This window comes from Phoenix dactylifera, chromosome 11 (genome assembly GCF_051530095.1).
Source record: "Phoenix dactylifera cultivar Ajwa chromosome 11, Ajwa_hap1_PhDact_Kaust_v1.1, whole genome shotgun sequence".
Taxonomy (NCBI): Eukaryota; Viridiplantae; Streptophyta; class Magnoliopsida; order Arecales; family Arecaceae; genus Phoenix; species Phoenix dactylifera.
The window spans coordinates 7,285,870-7,301,870 of record NC_143200.1 but is presented as its reverse complement, the minus strand read 5'-3'; the positions used below and the strand labels follow the sequence as shown (position 1 = coordinate 7,301,870).

General features: G+C 37.7%; 1 protein-coding gene across 1 annotated transcript in view; it reads left to right on the top strand.

Moving 5' to 3' along the window:
• The window catches only part of BGAL10 (beta-galactosidase 10), a 30,991-nt gene extending 19,313 nt beyond the window's left edge, over window positions 1–11,678 (top strand). The window contains exons 15-19 of the mRNA XM_039117050.3: window positions 6,278–6,382; window positions 9,016–9,126; window positions 9,457–9,668; window positions 10,453–10,789; window positions 11,298–11,678. Of these exons, the coding sequence (XP_038972978.3) occupies window positions 6,278–6,382; window positions 9,016–9,126; window positions 9,457–9,668; window positions 10,453–10,789; window positions 11,298–11,411 (879 nt within the window). The 3' untranslated portion in view covers window positions 11,412–11,678. The remainder of the gene's footprint in view (window positions 1–6,277; window positions 6,383–9,015; window positions 9,127–9,456; window positions 9,669–10,452; window positions 10,790–11,297) is intronic.
• The last annotated feature ends 4,323 nt before the right edge of the window (window positions 11,679–16,001 follow it).

Genomic DNA, 16,001 nt, shown 5'->3' with positions numbered 1-16,001 from the left:
CGACCTTTCCGGCGAGAGATGGGTGGAAGAACCCGTGAGCAACTCCCCTCGGATCCACGCTTCTTCACCCGTCGGAATCCTCGGCGAAGGAAAGTGGTCTTCCTCCGCGGCCGGCCGGATCCCGACGTTCGGTCTCCTCCGGCGAATCGCCTCTCCAACGCCGCCGCCGCCTCCCCTTTGCACCCCCCTCCTCTTCCATCCACGATCGTGCCTAGGGCACGATCGTAAAGGGCCCGGTCTTTTCGGGCCGGCCCGTTATCCCTTTTTTTTTGGTTTTTACATTCTTCCCTCCTAAAAAAAAATTTCGACCGCGAAATTAACGTACCTGTAATACCAAAGAGTTGAGGATGTTTGGCTTTTATTTCTTCCTCGAGCTCCCAAGTGGCCTCTCTTTCTGAGTGATTGCTCCATTGCACCTTTACATAAGAAATGGTCCGTCGTCGCAACACTTGATCCTTTCTGTCCACAATCCGTACCAGGTACTCGTAATAAGTCAGATCCTCATGCAGACTTATAGGCTCAAAATCTACCACATGGTTCGGGTTTGGAATATATTTTCTCAGCATTGAAACATGGAATACATTATGTACACTTGATAAAGCTGGCGGTAGAGCCAAACGATATGCCACTTCTCCAATTCTATCCAGGATCTCGAACGGACCAACATACCTAGGGCTCAATTTGCCACGAACCCCGAACCTCATCATACCTTTAGTAGGAGATACTTTCAAAAAAATATGATCACCAACCTGAAACTCCAGTTCTCTTCTCCTATTGTCAGCATAACTCTTTTATCTACTCTGAGCTATAAGGAGCCGTTCTCTGATCACCTGTATCTTATCCACAGTTTGCTGTACTATCTTTGGACCCAATACTTTTCTTTCTCCCACATCATCCCTGAGATCTCAAATAGTCTCCCTCTCGGAGTATCTACTCACAAGATTTTGACATACAAAAATCACAGCATCTCAAAACTTGATCCTTTTTATTTACCACACATAGTAAGTTCTTTTGATCTCCTTCAAAAGAATTCCAAACTCCCAACCTTAGATTAAAATGCCATAATTATACCTCAAGAAATTAATTTCTCTTGATTCTACACAGAGATCATAATTGGCTTGACAGAAATAGAAGAAATCTTTAGTATCAAATGCTCTTAATATTCTATAATCAGTTTTCTTTTCTTAACTTTGCTTGTGATTAAATGATCAACCTTTATCCTAGGAAAACCGCAAACCTGTTCAAATAGGCATATTAACAATGTCAGAGCTAGGAGTCGAAGAACTATGTTAAATCATTCCAGGCCCAAGCTTAATCACTGAGCTATCAATCTGTTAACGCTAAATTTGAGATGCCCCAAAATTCTTCTTAGAATTATCAAAAATAGGAGAGCCCATAACTACTTCCAGTAGGCAAAGAATCAACGACATTCCCCTCTACTAAAAAACTAACTCAAGTCTTCTATCATAATACCTTTCAGATCAAGGTATTATTATTATTATTATTTTTTCCTTAATCGGTTTCAAAATAACTCAAGCCACTACACTTCTGCTGCGCACTCTGATCTAACTCATCAAATTCTTTAAAGTCACAAAATAATTTCTAACCAAAGCATCACTTTGCACCGAGACTAAGAAAATCCAAATTTTAAATTTTAAAGTAGAACTAGAGCAAAACCTCTAGATCTTTTTATCCTCGATTTATATAGAGTGTACTTACCATAACTAACCCCTAATCCTTTAGTCAAGTTTAAAGTCACTACGTGATCTCCATAACCTTCTTAGAATCCAAAATATCTAAGTTTAATTTAAAGGGGGTAATTCTTGTATTCCCTTAGCAATTTAATTAGAAAATCTAAATTGATTTCCTTCCAACAGAATTTACTTCAAATTCAATGGGTTAGAGCTGTTGAGCCAATATCACTATGAGTAGGAATTAACCCTATCAACCTCCAAATTCTTTTTCACCAAAATTCTTAATGTCTATGATCAATGCTACACATAATAACTCACATAAGCAACTCAAAATCGAAATCGCTAGTCAGTATTGTATTTTACAATGACAAAGATTTCTAGTTAGATCATAAATCTAGACTTGCATTCAAGTTAACACATCCAATAATCTTCAACAATTATAAGAAAAATTTAGGAGCCCAATCCAAATATACAAATTCAAATAATTAGAATACTCCACCAATTTGCATACTATATGGCCTTAAGAATTTAATCCACTAATAGAAATACGCCAATTTACAATATTCAAACATGTCAATTCCAAATATAATCCACATACAGATTTAACCTCGAAAACATTCTTTTCAATATTATGAAATCTTCTTAGCTCACTCCAATACTAAATCAACGTCGAATCCCACTCTAATAATTAGCAGCAAAACCAAAAGTACAATCACATCAAAACCCATATCAAGTTTGAACTTCCTGATTGTTTAAATAATATCTGCACATGGTATAACCAATATGCCATTTCTGACCTACACTTATCTTAGGTCAAACCTCTCTTATCATAATCAAAGACAATTTATACTTTCCTTCTACACTCATCGAAAACCAAACCCGATACATACATTTTATCACAATGCCCAGTGATCTTACACCGTAAGCACTGAATTTAATTATCATGTTTCAAGTAATCATAACCTTAAGCTATGATATATTTCTGTCACAATACCTAGTGATCTTAAACATATGCTCATATTCCGATTTTGTCACTATCCCCAGTGATCTTAAACCTTAGATTACAATATCATTCCTGTTACAATCTCAAATGATTATAAATCAAGGCTCTGATAGTTTTCCTATCATAATTCTCCACTCACACTTACCTGAACATAAACCTTAGGATACCTTAACCTTAAGCTCTGATACCACTCTGTCACGCCCCGAACCCATCACCCGGGTCCGGTACGCGACCGGCCGCATGAGCCCTAGAGCAATGCCCTAAAGATCATGCAAGGCCTAAGATAAACAACAATTCCAATAAATCCATAACTAATTAATTAAATCAAATTGACAATTCGACATGTTTAAATAAACGATCGGTTTAATTACAAGATTTTCAAATGTCCAACAATAAAAGATAAGCTGCTTCTATCTATCTAGCAGTCAGACTCCATGCTGATCTCATTTCTCGTCCCATCCGATGGACTCTACAAATCCAGTGCCTCTGAAAAAGAAAGTAAGAGTAGTATGAGCTTTTCCAGCCCAGTAAGAATCCCAACAGCCACACACAGTAATAATAATAAAATAATCAAAACATCAAATAAATGCCATTTCATCTTTTCAAAAGCTCAACAAACAACAAGTGTATATAATCAGTACATATACACAAATCCTTTTTCACATTATGTGATCAATTCCCGTATTACTCTGATTCCCAAGTTTTCAGACTTTTTACTTCTGGCTTTGGACTAACGAAGTTCATGACCCAGTCCAAGACTGCACAAATCCCACGCATAAGCTCGTGGCAGCTATCCCACGCGTAAACCCGTGGAGGCTATCCTACGCATAAGCTCGTAGAGGCTATCCCACGCGTAAGCCCGTGGAGGCTATCCTAGGCATAAGCTCGTAGAGGCTATCCCACGCATAAGCTCGTGGCAGCTATCCTACGCATAAGCTCGTAGAGGCTATCTCATGACAAGGTTAGCCAACCCATTTTACATGTCTAGTTTTACATGTTTAATCACATTTCAATCACGTCACATATTTTCATAATTTCTCAAAAATATGTTATTCCTTCCCAATTTAATTATTCCAATACTTTCATAATAAACAAAATGCACACCTCATAGTGTCATACAAACTCAAAAACAAATAGTAACATACTGATAAAATATATCCAAAGATAAATTCCATACATGCATAAATAGAGGTACTCAGTTATAGGAATTCTTACAGAATTTGTGGACCGACTCAATATATGGATCCGGATCACAACCTACGCGCTGGGGTGCTGAGTCCCCTGATCAAAATCTGCTGGCTCCGCTGACTCCTCCCCTACAACATTAGTCACAAATCACAAATTAAATTATTTAATATTTAAATATTCTAAACCATAATTCACATCTATTATGGGGTCCATCGCCAGGTCCCCAAATATCTCAATCCTTCCAGATCTAGGGCAGTCGGGATGGCCTGACCCCCACCCTTATACTACCATCCTATGTCGTCGCCCGCCGTAGCCGCCGTCACGCCGCGACGATGATCGGTCCTGGTGAAGAGACCAAAAGAAGGGATGGATGAGAGAGAAGGAAAGAGGACCCTTCTCTCTTCACGGATGGAAATATGTCTCCCATCCCCCACCTCTTAGACCAAGGCAGCAGCCATGGTTGCTGCGCCTTTACTTTTCCCATCATGACACACCTCGGCCCCCACTGGCCGAACCATCGCCGGCCGCCACTTTTGCAGTCGCCGGTGATGGTGGCCGGCCAAGAGAAAGGGGGAAGAAGATGTCTCCTCTTCTTCTTCCTCCCATGAACCCGCAAAGGGGTCCCCCCCCTTTCTCTATCATCAGCCGAAATCCACTGTAGCAGTGGCTCGGCCCCCACCCGACAGCAACCCCCGTGGCCACGATCGTCGTCGCCGTCGCCTGCTGCCGTCGCTGCCGCCGACGTGAGGGAAAGGGGAAGGAAAGAGAAGATGGAGTCTCGAGGAAGAAGACCCCGGATCCATCTCTCCCCTTCTCCAATAAACCCTAGAAATCCCAAAATAATTCTCTCACAGTCCCGACCGACCACAATGCCATGGTTCTCGGCCAATCCCGGCGGCCGGCGGTGGCCAAAAACTGGAAAGAAGAGGCCGAAACAGGGGTACCCTGTTTCGGCTCTTCTCCGACGATTCACTGGCTAATAACCCTCCATCTCCACCCAAAATCCCGGACATGAAGCATGAGGAAGGGAGCCCCACTTACCTCGGCCGATGGCGTGCTCTAGCGACCTTTCCGGCGAGAGATGGGTGGAAGAACCCGTGAGCAACTCCCCTCGGATCCACGCTTCTTCACCCGTCGGAATCCTCGGCGAAGGGAAGTGGTCTTCCTCCGCGGCCGACCGGATCCCGGCGTTCGGTCTCCTCCGGCGAATCGCCTCTCCAACGCCGCCGCCGCCTCCCCTTTGCACCCCCTCCTCTTCCATCCACGGTCGTGCCTAGGGCACGATCGTAAAAGGGAGACGGGCCCGGTCTTTTCGGGCCGGCCCGTTATCCCTTTTTTTTTTGGGTTTTTACAGTCCATATTAACCTAACAACCCAACAGGCCCACAAACTGGGATTTATGCTAGGACTTGGACAAGCCCTTAGAAGGCTGCAAGCTAGGCAGGCTAATAAGCTCGATTCCTACAAAAATATCCAAACAGACCCTAAAAGAAAGAAGAAAAAAAAAAGATGCAGAGGGCAATGCGGTAAACTTGTTAATTTCAAGCCCATATGCTACTAATCTTTCTATAAAATATGTGCAAGTTGATAGTGAAGAACTTGAGCAGAACATCATGCTCCTTTTTCTTTTAAGTTTTTGAAAAAAGGAGCCACGTGGTTAAAAAACTAATCATGTCTATCCACTGGGCAGACACCTATAACTAAGTGACTGCAACTATTTCTTGTGGAAGATGTAAAGATAATGAAGATGCCTTATCATGATTTATGACTGATCAAGAGTTTAACATCAAGGTTTATGGCTGTTATATTTTCATATGTGCATATGGTTTCTGAGTCCAGCTAATATCGGTGCAGTATCATCTTCCAATGTTTTGACTCCACTATATCGCATCAGATGAATTTCCAGACAGCATAAAAACTATGCCTTCCCTCTATGCCGAAAATTTCAGGACATAAAGACTTCTGATTCCCTCTAAGATTAGAGAAGCATCATCATTTGTATTGAAGAAGTAGACACCATCTTTTCATGTTGCATATCATATAATATTTCGTGCCTTAATACCATAGAGAGCAACAGTAGAAATTAAAACCTATATTATCATTTTTTGCATAGCGATAGGATTTTTTTTGTTGAACTCCACAATATTAAGATAGGTTTTTATGGCAACCTTCATTAATGAAGTTTGGTGGAGCCTGTCTCCACCATTTCTCAAAACAAAGGATAAATATTTCTGAATTTAAGTCTCAGAATTTCGGTTTTTTATAAGGACAATATAAAATAGCTTACCATCTTATTGATACACTTTGATTCTTTCAAATGAAATTGATCTATCTCCTCCTGATTGAATGTTTTATAAGTTTCCTGAGGATTTTCTTGTTCTCTTGTTCTTAAGAATGCAGGACCATTTTATGAATGGGTGGGAGCAGGGTTGACCAGTGTTAAAATCAGGTTGAATAATGGGACCATTGACTTGTCCTCAAATACGTGGATATATAAGGTAACCTTTAAATATGACCTTTTTCTGAGTTTCAAAGTCCAGTGGATTTATGGTTCTTTGACCTGTCTTTCTAAGAAGATATTGTTAGTCTTCTGTTAAGTGCAATGCTAAATAATTTGTAATATATGGAATGGCTTGTCTGTCTCTATGATAGAAGACTTTTTTCTTTTACTTTTTATTTCTCTAAGAGAGATGAATCAATATCATATAAAATTTTGCTACTATTGATGGAAAAGAAAATAGTCTCTTATGAAATGACTATTTCATTGTGGCAATATCTTGTATTTTTTTTTCCCTGTTTTCAGGCATGCTTATATACTGCTCTGCTTCTGGATAACATAAGGCTATCATACTAGTTGAAACTTCCTAGAAGCATGGTGAAATATAGTCTGAATATTTGGAAGGCTGGGAAGTGTTATGGTCTTTAGAGAACTAGACACAGTATGGATTCCATACTTTACTATTTGTTTCCTTCAAGAGTGAAGTAATGATCAATTACTTATTATATTTTCCAATTGGTCAATCGATTCACTATGGATCAAACTTTAAACTGTGAGATCTTTCTAGACTCAATAACAAGGACTTATGATTTTTCAAGTAATTATTCTCTGATGGTATGAAAATTAAGTAGACTAGAATATGATTTTTTTGGAAAATACAAAAAAGAAGGATAATGATTCAAAATACAACCAAAAATACTTTCATTAAAGTAACTGATTGACCCACCCATAGTCAGAGCATTTACAACACCACTAGACCTCTTAAATGATATGGACGTCATTACAATAAATTAACATAATCTGGTTAGTCTCAAAGTCTGCCCCGGAAAAATTCTTAAATCATTCTTCTGTTTTGTTGCAAAACCAATTTATTCCAAAAGCTTAAGCTGATAGGGAATGAGTCAACAATGTATTTCAAGCTTAACAGCTTTAACTAATGCTCCCGCCACTAACCACATATTAACCGCCTCTGATTCAATTTTTACAGGAAGTCTGATTATGCACATTTTGCAAACTAAACAGATCTCCATTTGTCACCTGTATATTGTCCCACCCGTGTGTTTCAGCTGACTTCTCTCATCTGTACCTGAATGGGCACTGCACTGATTGTAAATGCTATGGTTTTCTCTACTCTTGCATGTTTTATGAACAAGAACTAACCTACTACAGAAAATATGTGCGCCAAGATAGCAGAGTTTTCTTTTCCTTATATGAGGTGTTGTAGAAAACTAACAAAAAATGTGGTTGTTATATGCAAGTAAAAAGTCTGCAGCCTGGCATTAATATCTCAAAATTTCCTTTCCGATCTAGAAAAGAGATGGTAGGATTTAATTAGATCTACTTTATGACCGAGTGTCATAGACCTTATTCCATCTTAAATATTTTCCCTGGATGAATTAAGTCAAGCCTCCTGTAATTAAGGACATGATATAAACATGATGACAGAAATGTGATAGGGCACATGGTGACTGTTGCATGATACATCTACAATCCCCTAAGTTTTTTGTACATACCTTGTAAGCGACATGTCTTGTCAGTATTGTGGGAAAAATGATGCATAAAGTATGCTTTGTAAGGACGATTTGAAATACAACATATCATGCTTTAATATAGCAAAATGTATGTAGTGAATGTTATAATTTTTGTGACGTGCTTTTCAGCAAAACCTATAAATAACATAAGCTCAGAAAGGAAACCTGTACATTCCAACTTTATTGTTGCATTCATAACTTTTACTCCACTCATACTGCAAATACTGTGATGCTATCCAGATAGCATAGAATTTGATATTTGAATGAGCAGAAGAAATATATTGAGTCTGATTGCCACATTGTCAAACAAAGCTATCAAGATTCTTCTTCTTAACAATATCTGACTACCAAGGTGCAAGATGATTTCTATCCAAAGACTGAATTCTTGATGAGCTTGCATTTTCAGTTCAACATGAGTTCCTTGATGGTGATAGAATCATGGAGAATATTTACATTATTGTATTATCTGTGAAATATTAGTTTGTCTATGCAAATACATCAGAGTTCATTTTATTGTGTGTATTTCATATCAAAGGATCCATTTTCTATTACAGTTGTAATCATTAGTGCATCACCTCCATTAAAAGTAATTGCATTATTTGATGTCCCATGTCAGTTCCTCAAGCTAATTCTAATTTCATATAATTTTATGAAAAGTTGAGCTCTACTTTTCTTTGTATCTTATACTGTGCATTGCAGAGGTTTCTATTTTGTGTTGTTCCTCATCTTAGGTAGGCTATTAGCAATGTGTTCTTCAGCTCATAGAACATAAAGAATACTGTCATCGAGAAGTTCTTCTATCAGGGAGATTTCACAAGTTCACTCTTGGTCTCTAGCTCTATGAGGATTTTTATAAGCACCATGTATACTTCAGTTTCCTTTTTTTTTTTTTGATGCACATATATTGCATGATCACAATAAGGTTATTAGTGTGAACAACAACAGGCAAATAGCTACATCAGTTTTCATGTCTCAAGTTCTTTTGAACTTGAAATACCCTTCGTATTTAATTATCTCTTGTTCATTGCTGTCAACAGTGTTATTTAGTAACCATTGCAGGAAGTCTAGTTCTTATCTGTGTTTTTTCTTTGCCTCTTTGTAGATTGGGTTAGAAGGGGAGCAGCAAAATATATTCAAGGCAGATGGTAAAAATGATGTGAAGTGGATGCCAAAATCAGACCCTCCAAGGAATCAACCTTTGACATGGTACAAGGTACATTGTTTGCCATTTCTTATCTTTATTGATTACTTTGATGTCTTAAAGGTTAAATTGGTAACAGTTTGAGACCAGTAGTCATGAACAAAAGGATTTTATCAGAAGTAAATTGGTTGGGATGAGAATGACAGGTTTTATTGTTACATCAGGTTGCAGTATAGTAGTTTGTTTGATATTTCATTTTGTCATAATCATATATTCAGAAAATAAAAATGCTTTTGACATGTTGAAGCTTTGTAGTTGGCCATGTTTTAGAGTAATTATTTCATCCCCTTTGTAATTGGCTATGTTTTAGAGTAGTTGATTCTCTATCTTAATGTTTTGCAGGTAGTTGTGGATCCTCCAGAAGGAAATGAGCCTGTTGGGCTGGACATGCAATTTATGGGAAAAGGCCAAGCTTGGCTAAATGGAAAAGCCATTGGAAGATACTGGCCCGTGACAAGCTCCATACATGATGAATGTGCTCCTAGTTGTAATTACAGAGGCAAATTTTTCCCAGACAAATGCAGAACAGGATGTGGAGAGCCAACTCAGAGATGGTAGTCTAAGTAAAATTACAAAAGAAAAACTGACTGACATTAGCTTTTCTTTTTGATAGAAGAATGAAGTTAGCTTATAATAATTAACAAGGTCCATCAAATGTTTTTAATGGAAGAAAACCCACTTCATTAGAAAACAAAAACCTGTTACAGCAAAAGAAGAAAAAGAAAGAAATAGAACTGGAATCATTTCTATGTCTGAAGTAGCTATATAATTTAAATGAAAACATGTTACTCATTTTTTTAATAATCAACCTAAAAAATTTTATCATCATAAAGGAAAAAAAAATGTTTCTGTTTCTCATAATAATTCCATTTTCATTTCTGACCATGCTGGCAAGCGCCCAAATTTCTGATGAATAATTATAAATTGTCTGTAGTTAAAATAATCAGCAATTTATGTAGGACATGTATCTGCTGATGTAGTGCATATTTTAACTGTTTACCTGGTTCTATAAAATGGAGAAACAAAATGCTGGTTGCTTCTTACTCGACCATAGATTTCATTTTGAAAAGGAGTTGCTCGAATTTTAGAATGTTTCTTAGGTTGCGATTTTCAGATCTTTATTTTGGTAAACTTGCTACTGCTTGCATAGCTTTAAAAGACATTGGAAAAAGGCGTTAGTTTTATATCTTTTCCTCAATCTACCGCATCATGTCACCAAGTAATTTGTGTTTATTGTGCTTAATTTAATGAGAAGACTTATAGATGCTCTTTTTTTTTTTGAACACTCATGTACATCATCTTGCAAGCATCCGTAATCCTGGTTTCTTCTTTGGCCAGGTATCATGTCCCCAGGTCCTGGTTTCAACCATCAGGGAATATTCTGGTGATATTTGAGGAGAAAGGTGGAGATCCCACTAAGATTACTTTTTCAAGAAGACGAGTGATAGGTCTCTGTGGATTTGTATCGACAGACTATCCTTCCATGGACTTGGAATCTTGGGATCAGAGCATCAGAAGCAATAATGGAGATAAGGCAGCAGTGCATTTGAAGTGTCCTGAGGGCATGCTTATTTCCTCCATTACATTTGCCAGCTTTGGAAATCCAAGTGGAACATGCAGATCCTACCGCCAAGGAAGCTGTCATTATCCCAACTCCTTCTCTGTGGTTGAAAAGGTATTATAAATCATTTTAAAAATTATCTCGGAACAATAATGATTTTTTTTCTTTTTAATTTTGTTTGGATTAATAATCAAATTAATCATGGTACTGGATGGTATTTTTTCTAAAATTCAGCAGTAACACTAAAGATATATTTTGACCTTATAATTGTTGAGATGCCAAACTTGGAGGGGCATATTGAAGCTTGCAAGATACAGATGTAATATTCTTGTAGCTACATGCTTTTGCCATGAAAAGGCTTTATATAAATCAACTAAATTCATAGGAAGGAAGATTCTTGCACTGCAAGGCAGTGCTGAAAGCATGTGCCTTCTTACCTTATTGGGTGTATCCGTTCCCGTCGGGTATGATACCCCGTTTTAGCAAAAAAAAAAAAAAAAAAAAAAAAAAAAAAAAAAAGGAAGCATGTGCCTTCTCTTAATTATATGTAGATATCACTATCTAAAGTTATCAGTTATTTAAATGATTTCTTTGAGCTTATGACATGATCTTCTTATGGCAGGCCTGTCGACATAAAAGTCAGTGTGCTGTGTCATTGTCTGAAGACAACTTCGGTAATGATTTGTGTCCCAGCATGGTTAAGATGCTCGCTGTTGAAGCAGCATGTAGCTGGTAGCATGCAGGCGTCTAAGGTTAACATTTCCAACAGTTCCATTGATGAAAATCATTCAAGGATCATTAATTTATTACACACAAATACTAGTACCATATTGTTTGTCCCTAATTTCTGATTCAGAAAGGGAAAGAGATGCTTTTGAGCAAAGTGTCGTATTTGAAGTGTTCTCTATGATCAGTTCATTTGGATCTGTGTGAAAATAACTGTGCTATTCAAGGATGTATTTTGGTTTTCATTAAATAGAAATGAAAATTTTTGGTCTTCTAATTCTGATATTCTATGCTCAACCTGCTTTGCAAGCACAATTTTTTGATGTGTTTTTATCTGTAGGTATCTTGATCTCCGAAGCTTTTGTTTATGTATTTTATAATTACGATATCATAGTTTTCCGTTGTACTGGCTCCTTCCAAAATTCTTAATTTCTACTGTAGCATAAATTATTGCAATTATCAGAGTTCCGGTTGCATTTATTGGCCTAAATCTTAACTAATATATATAAGATCCAATAGTCCTACATCGAAAAGACTCGTTCTAGAGCCTGGGCATATGGGACGGGTGTCTCCAAATCCTGCAGACGTGTTTTGGGTAGAAACAAAACGAGGGAGGGTTTGAGCGGTGCGTGCGGCGCGCGTGCGGGCCCCAGAATCGGACAATATCTGGAAGGAAAGCTCCGTGTTTCCTCATGTGGTCCCCATGTGGGCATTGGGTGCCGCACGTGCTCCACGCAGATGGGGGCGTGATATTTGATATCAGAGCTGAGGACGACTATTGTCCGATGGTATGAAGGGTATGAGGCCCAATAGTCCTACATCGGAAAGACTCATTCTAGAGCCTGGATATATGAGGCGGGTATTTCCAAATCCTGCAGACGCGTTTTGAGTGGAAAACAATATTGGGGAGGGGAAGTTCTATGTTCTTCCCTCATATAGCCCCCACGTGGGCACTGGGTGCCGCACGTATCCCACGCAGGTGGGGGCATGACAATATAGTTCCTATATATGGAAATTCACAGATTACAATAGTAAAACAGAAATCTTGTTTGATCACAATAACATTTTCATACTATCTCTTCTCTTCCGTCCCTATATCTATTAAATAAATATGAGAAAGAAAGCCCAACTTGTCACAACCCAATTCTTATCCAAAATGGCTAGCTGGAAGATTTTTCTAGATTTCATAGTCTTAAACATACGAACGGGTCCTCACATGCTCCCCTCATTTAAGCCCTAATGTCCTTATAAGGCTAAGGGTCCAAATTCATTCAAATCTAATAATAAGTATTATGATTAACCCGTGGTCAGCCTTAATGAGCCCGCACTACAATGTCCCCTAGTCTACATGGGCTATGGGTCGGGTCCGCTCTGATACCATTTGTCATAACTCGGAATTTTATCTAAAATAGCAGTCGGAAAGAATTTTTTTGGTTCCTTAGTCCTGTATATGTATCCAACATCTTTCTGGCATATAATTGATGTGAGACTAAACACACGCCCACATGGATCCTCATACTATATATTCCAAAATTTAGAAATTTTTTTTAAAAAAAATAAGAAAAAATTGAGCACGTAATGTTATGAAGACTATGATTCGATAATAAAATTTGATTTTAGAATTTCAAACTAACTAGACTCTTTAGATTATTTTTTTGTTAAAATTTATTTCTAATTATTATGTTGGTTTGAATATAACCGAGCATGGACAGATTCAGAGATCCACCATGTCCTCTTCAAATTTGAAGAAGAATCCAACTCCTTGTACAATGGGCCATGGAATCTCTGGTACATTGTTTTTTCTTGCCTTTGATTTTCTCTAATCTTAGTGACTTCAAGTTGAAATCAAAAAATGTGATTTATTTCTTTTGATTGGCATTTTCTTGATTAAAGCCTGTGTATGATCAGATGAATGTTGGAGGTACATTAGTTCTTTCTTTTTAATCTTGGATCTTAGTATTATAGTTAGTTCTTTCTTATCATAATTATACCCTATTAGCTATTGGACAGATTGCAAGGGTATCTACACTTTGCTTTCTCATTTGTCTATTTTATGTTAGAAGTTCATTAGTTCGTTGCAATCGGAATTAGAATCAAAATTGAAATGGATTAGAATAGGGATTGGAATGGCTATATTCTCCGACAAACTTGTTTCACAACTGGAATCGAAATTGGAATTGGAATGGGATTTGAAAACTAGAAAAGAGTCGGGATTCGATTTTAGGGGTTTAAAGTATTCTCATTTCCTCGTGAAATCAGAATGAGAATCTTTTCAACCAAACAACTGGAATGGGAGTCACTCATTTCTATTTTCATTCCAGAATTCAACTCCTCCCAACCAAATGTGCCCTAGAGGTGGATGTTTGTCTATCTTTTCCACAAGGACAATCATGCTATAGGGTTTTAAAATAATGTTCTTAGAATTGGATCAACTTAATGACATCACATCAGGGTTTGCAATTTGTTTTCAGACATTTTATTTTAATCTTTGATCAAGGGAATTGAATGGTATATCACATTCACAATAGTTTTTAATGAGAGAATGAAGCCCTTTCTGCTAGAAAATTTGGAGAGTCCTGATTCTAGATTAAAGAACTTAGCATGCCCTCTATCACCATTTCTCTTTGTTCTTTGTTCTAATATGTTGTCCAGCTCCCTGAATGCAGCTATCACTGAAGGCAAACTTAAAGTCTTTCAATCAGGTACTACTAGTCCATATCTACTTTTAGTTGCCAGGGCTACAGAGTAGAGTATGTGTGAGGACCCATGCAGGCGTGTGTTTAGTCCCACATCGGTTATTCGCTGGGTAGATCTTGGGTACTTATACAGGATCAAGGAACTCAAATAATACTTTCCGGATAGCCATTTTAGGTGAGGTTCTGGGTTGTTATAAATGGTATCAGAACGGACCCGGCCTATAACATTACTGACTGCTTTGCTTGGTTTAGAACTTGATCTGCAAGAGTGCAAACAAGGATATCAGCAAGCTATTAAATCAGGAGGACTTTGACTATTCTATGACCCAATTATTATTTTCTCTTCTGGAGAATAGCAGCTGCACCAAGGGTTCTCCTTTTTCTTTGGAAAAGAATTCCCTGTAAGACTTTACTTGCTCAGAGAGGATTGCTCAATGGCATTCCAATTATCTGTGATCTTTGTGCCATTGAGGAGACTTTGGAACATATCTTGTTGGAGTGCACAACTGCAAAAACCTTGTGGGATGTGATTGGCATGCGCATAAGGTCCTCCATTAATCTGAATTTTGACTAACTGTATTCCTTAATATCATGCTTCTCATTGAGAAGGAATAATGGTAATAATAGTAATAATAATAATGCTTTTGATGTTGCCTACCCTCATGTTTTCATTGGTCCTGCATATTTAAATTTGACGTGTTGCTGATGTTGTTAATGAGGATACGTTGGTATGTGCACACAGAGTTGGGTTGATGTATTTACCATCATAAATGAGAAAGTACTTTTTCAAGGCAAACTTGGAAATTTAATAACAGCAACAATAGAAACAACAGCAACAACAGCTACAACAACAAAGACAAATAATAAGTTCTACAGTAGTTATTGTTACTATTGTATCTTAGGAGGATAATTAGGCATCACTATTGCTATTGTTGATACCATTGTTTATTATCTCCATATACAAAGGCAAAAATATGACTGCTTGTTGGTCGAGTGTCCAATTCTGCCTTTTTCAGCACTATTCGCAGTTAGCAACAAATATAGCTTTCTGTAGTTCTCAGCAATAGAGACTATTTTCCTTCTCTTCTGCTAAATCTCCATGTTCATTTGCCGAGTGGCACATATATTTATATTCTGCATTCATGTTTATCTCGTTCACCTTCTCCCTGTCGTAGCATTGCAGTAAATTTTAACAAGGGATCAAGTAGCTTTTAAGCAACAAAGCATTCCTCCTAACTCTCAAACAATTTCCAAAAATCATGATCTCATATATCGATCTCAGCTGTCTCCATGAGCACAGCACCATTAATATTTCTCTGAGTTAAATATGCTGGAGTTTCTCAACATAATTATTACGGCTGAGCATGGCTTACTTTTCAAAGAGGCCCTTTCAATTTCAATTGCTGTTTTTAGAGGCCTTACTATCAATTTCAAATTTTATCCCCATTTTTTTATGAAGCAAAAAATTTATTGGAGGGATATAAGAGGGCCCTAGTCTGAAGCTGATATGTCCAAGGCCTGTTTGTGTGTGTGTGTGTGTGTGTGTGTGTGTGGCTAACTGGGATGTATAGTTTCAGGATGTAAAAATCTACTATTATTATAGATCTACCTTTCTAATGATTGCATTCATAATTGCATAGGAATTAACTCCGGTGGCCTGCAAGCCTTGTTATCACCCAAACCACAAGGAATGTTGCTATCCGAAGCCACACAGGATATGTTTAAGTGGTCCTAACACTATGAATCACTAATTAAGAAATAAAATAAGCTAAATTAGCCACAATAGAATCTGTCGAACACTTGTTCTGCTCATAGAGATCCTGGTGTCAGTTGCTTAGCTTTAGCTTCTACATGGCCAACTCCAAAACCTAATGTCAATGATGGAGAAGACAAAATTAATTCAT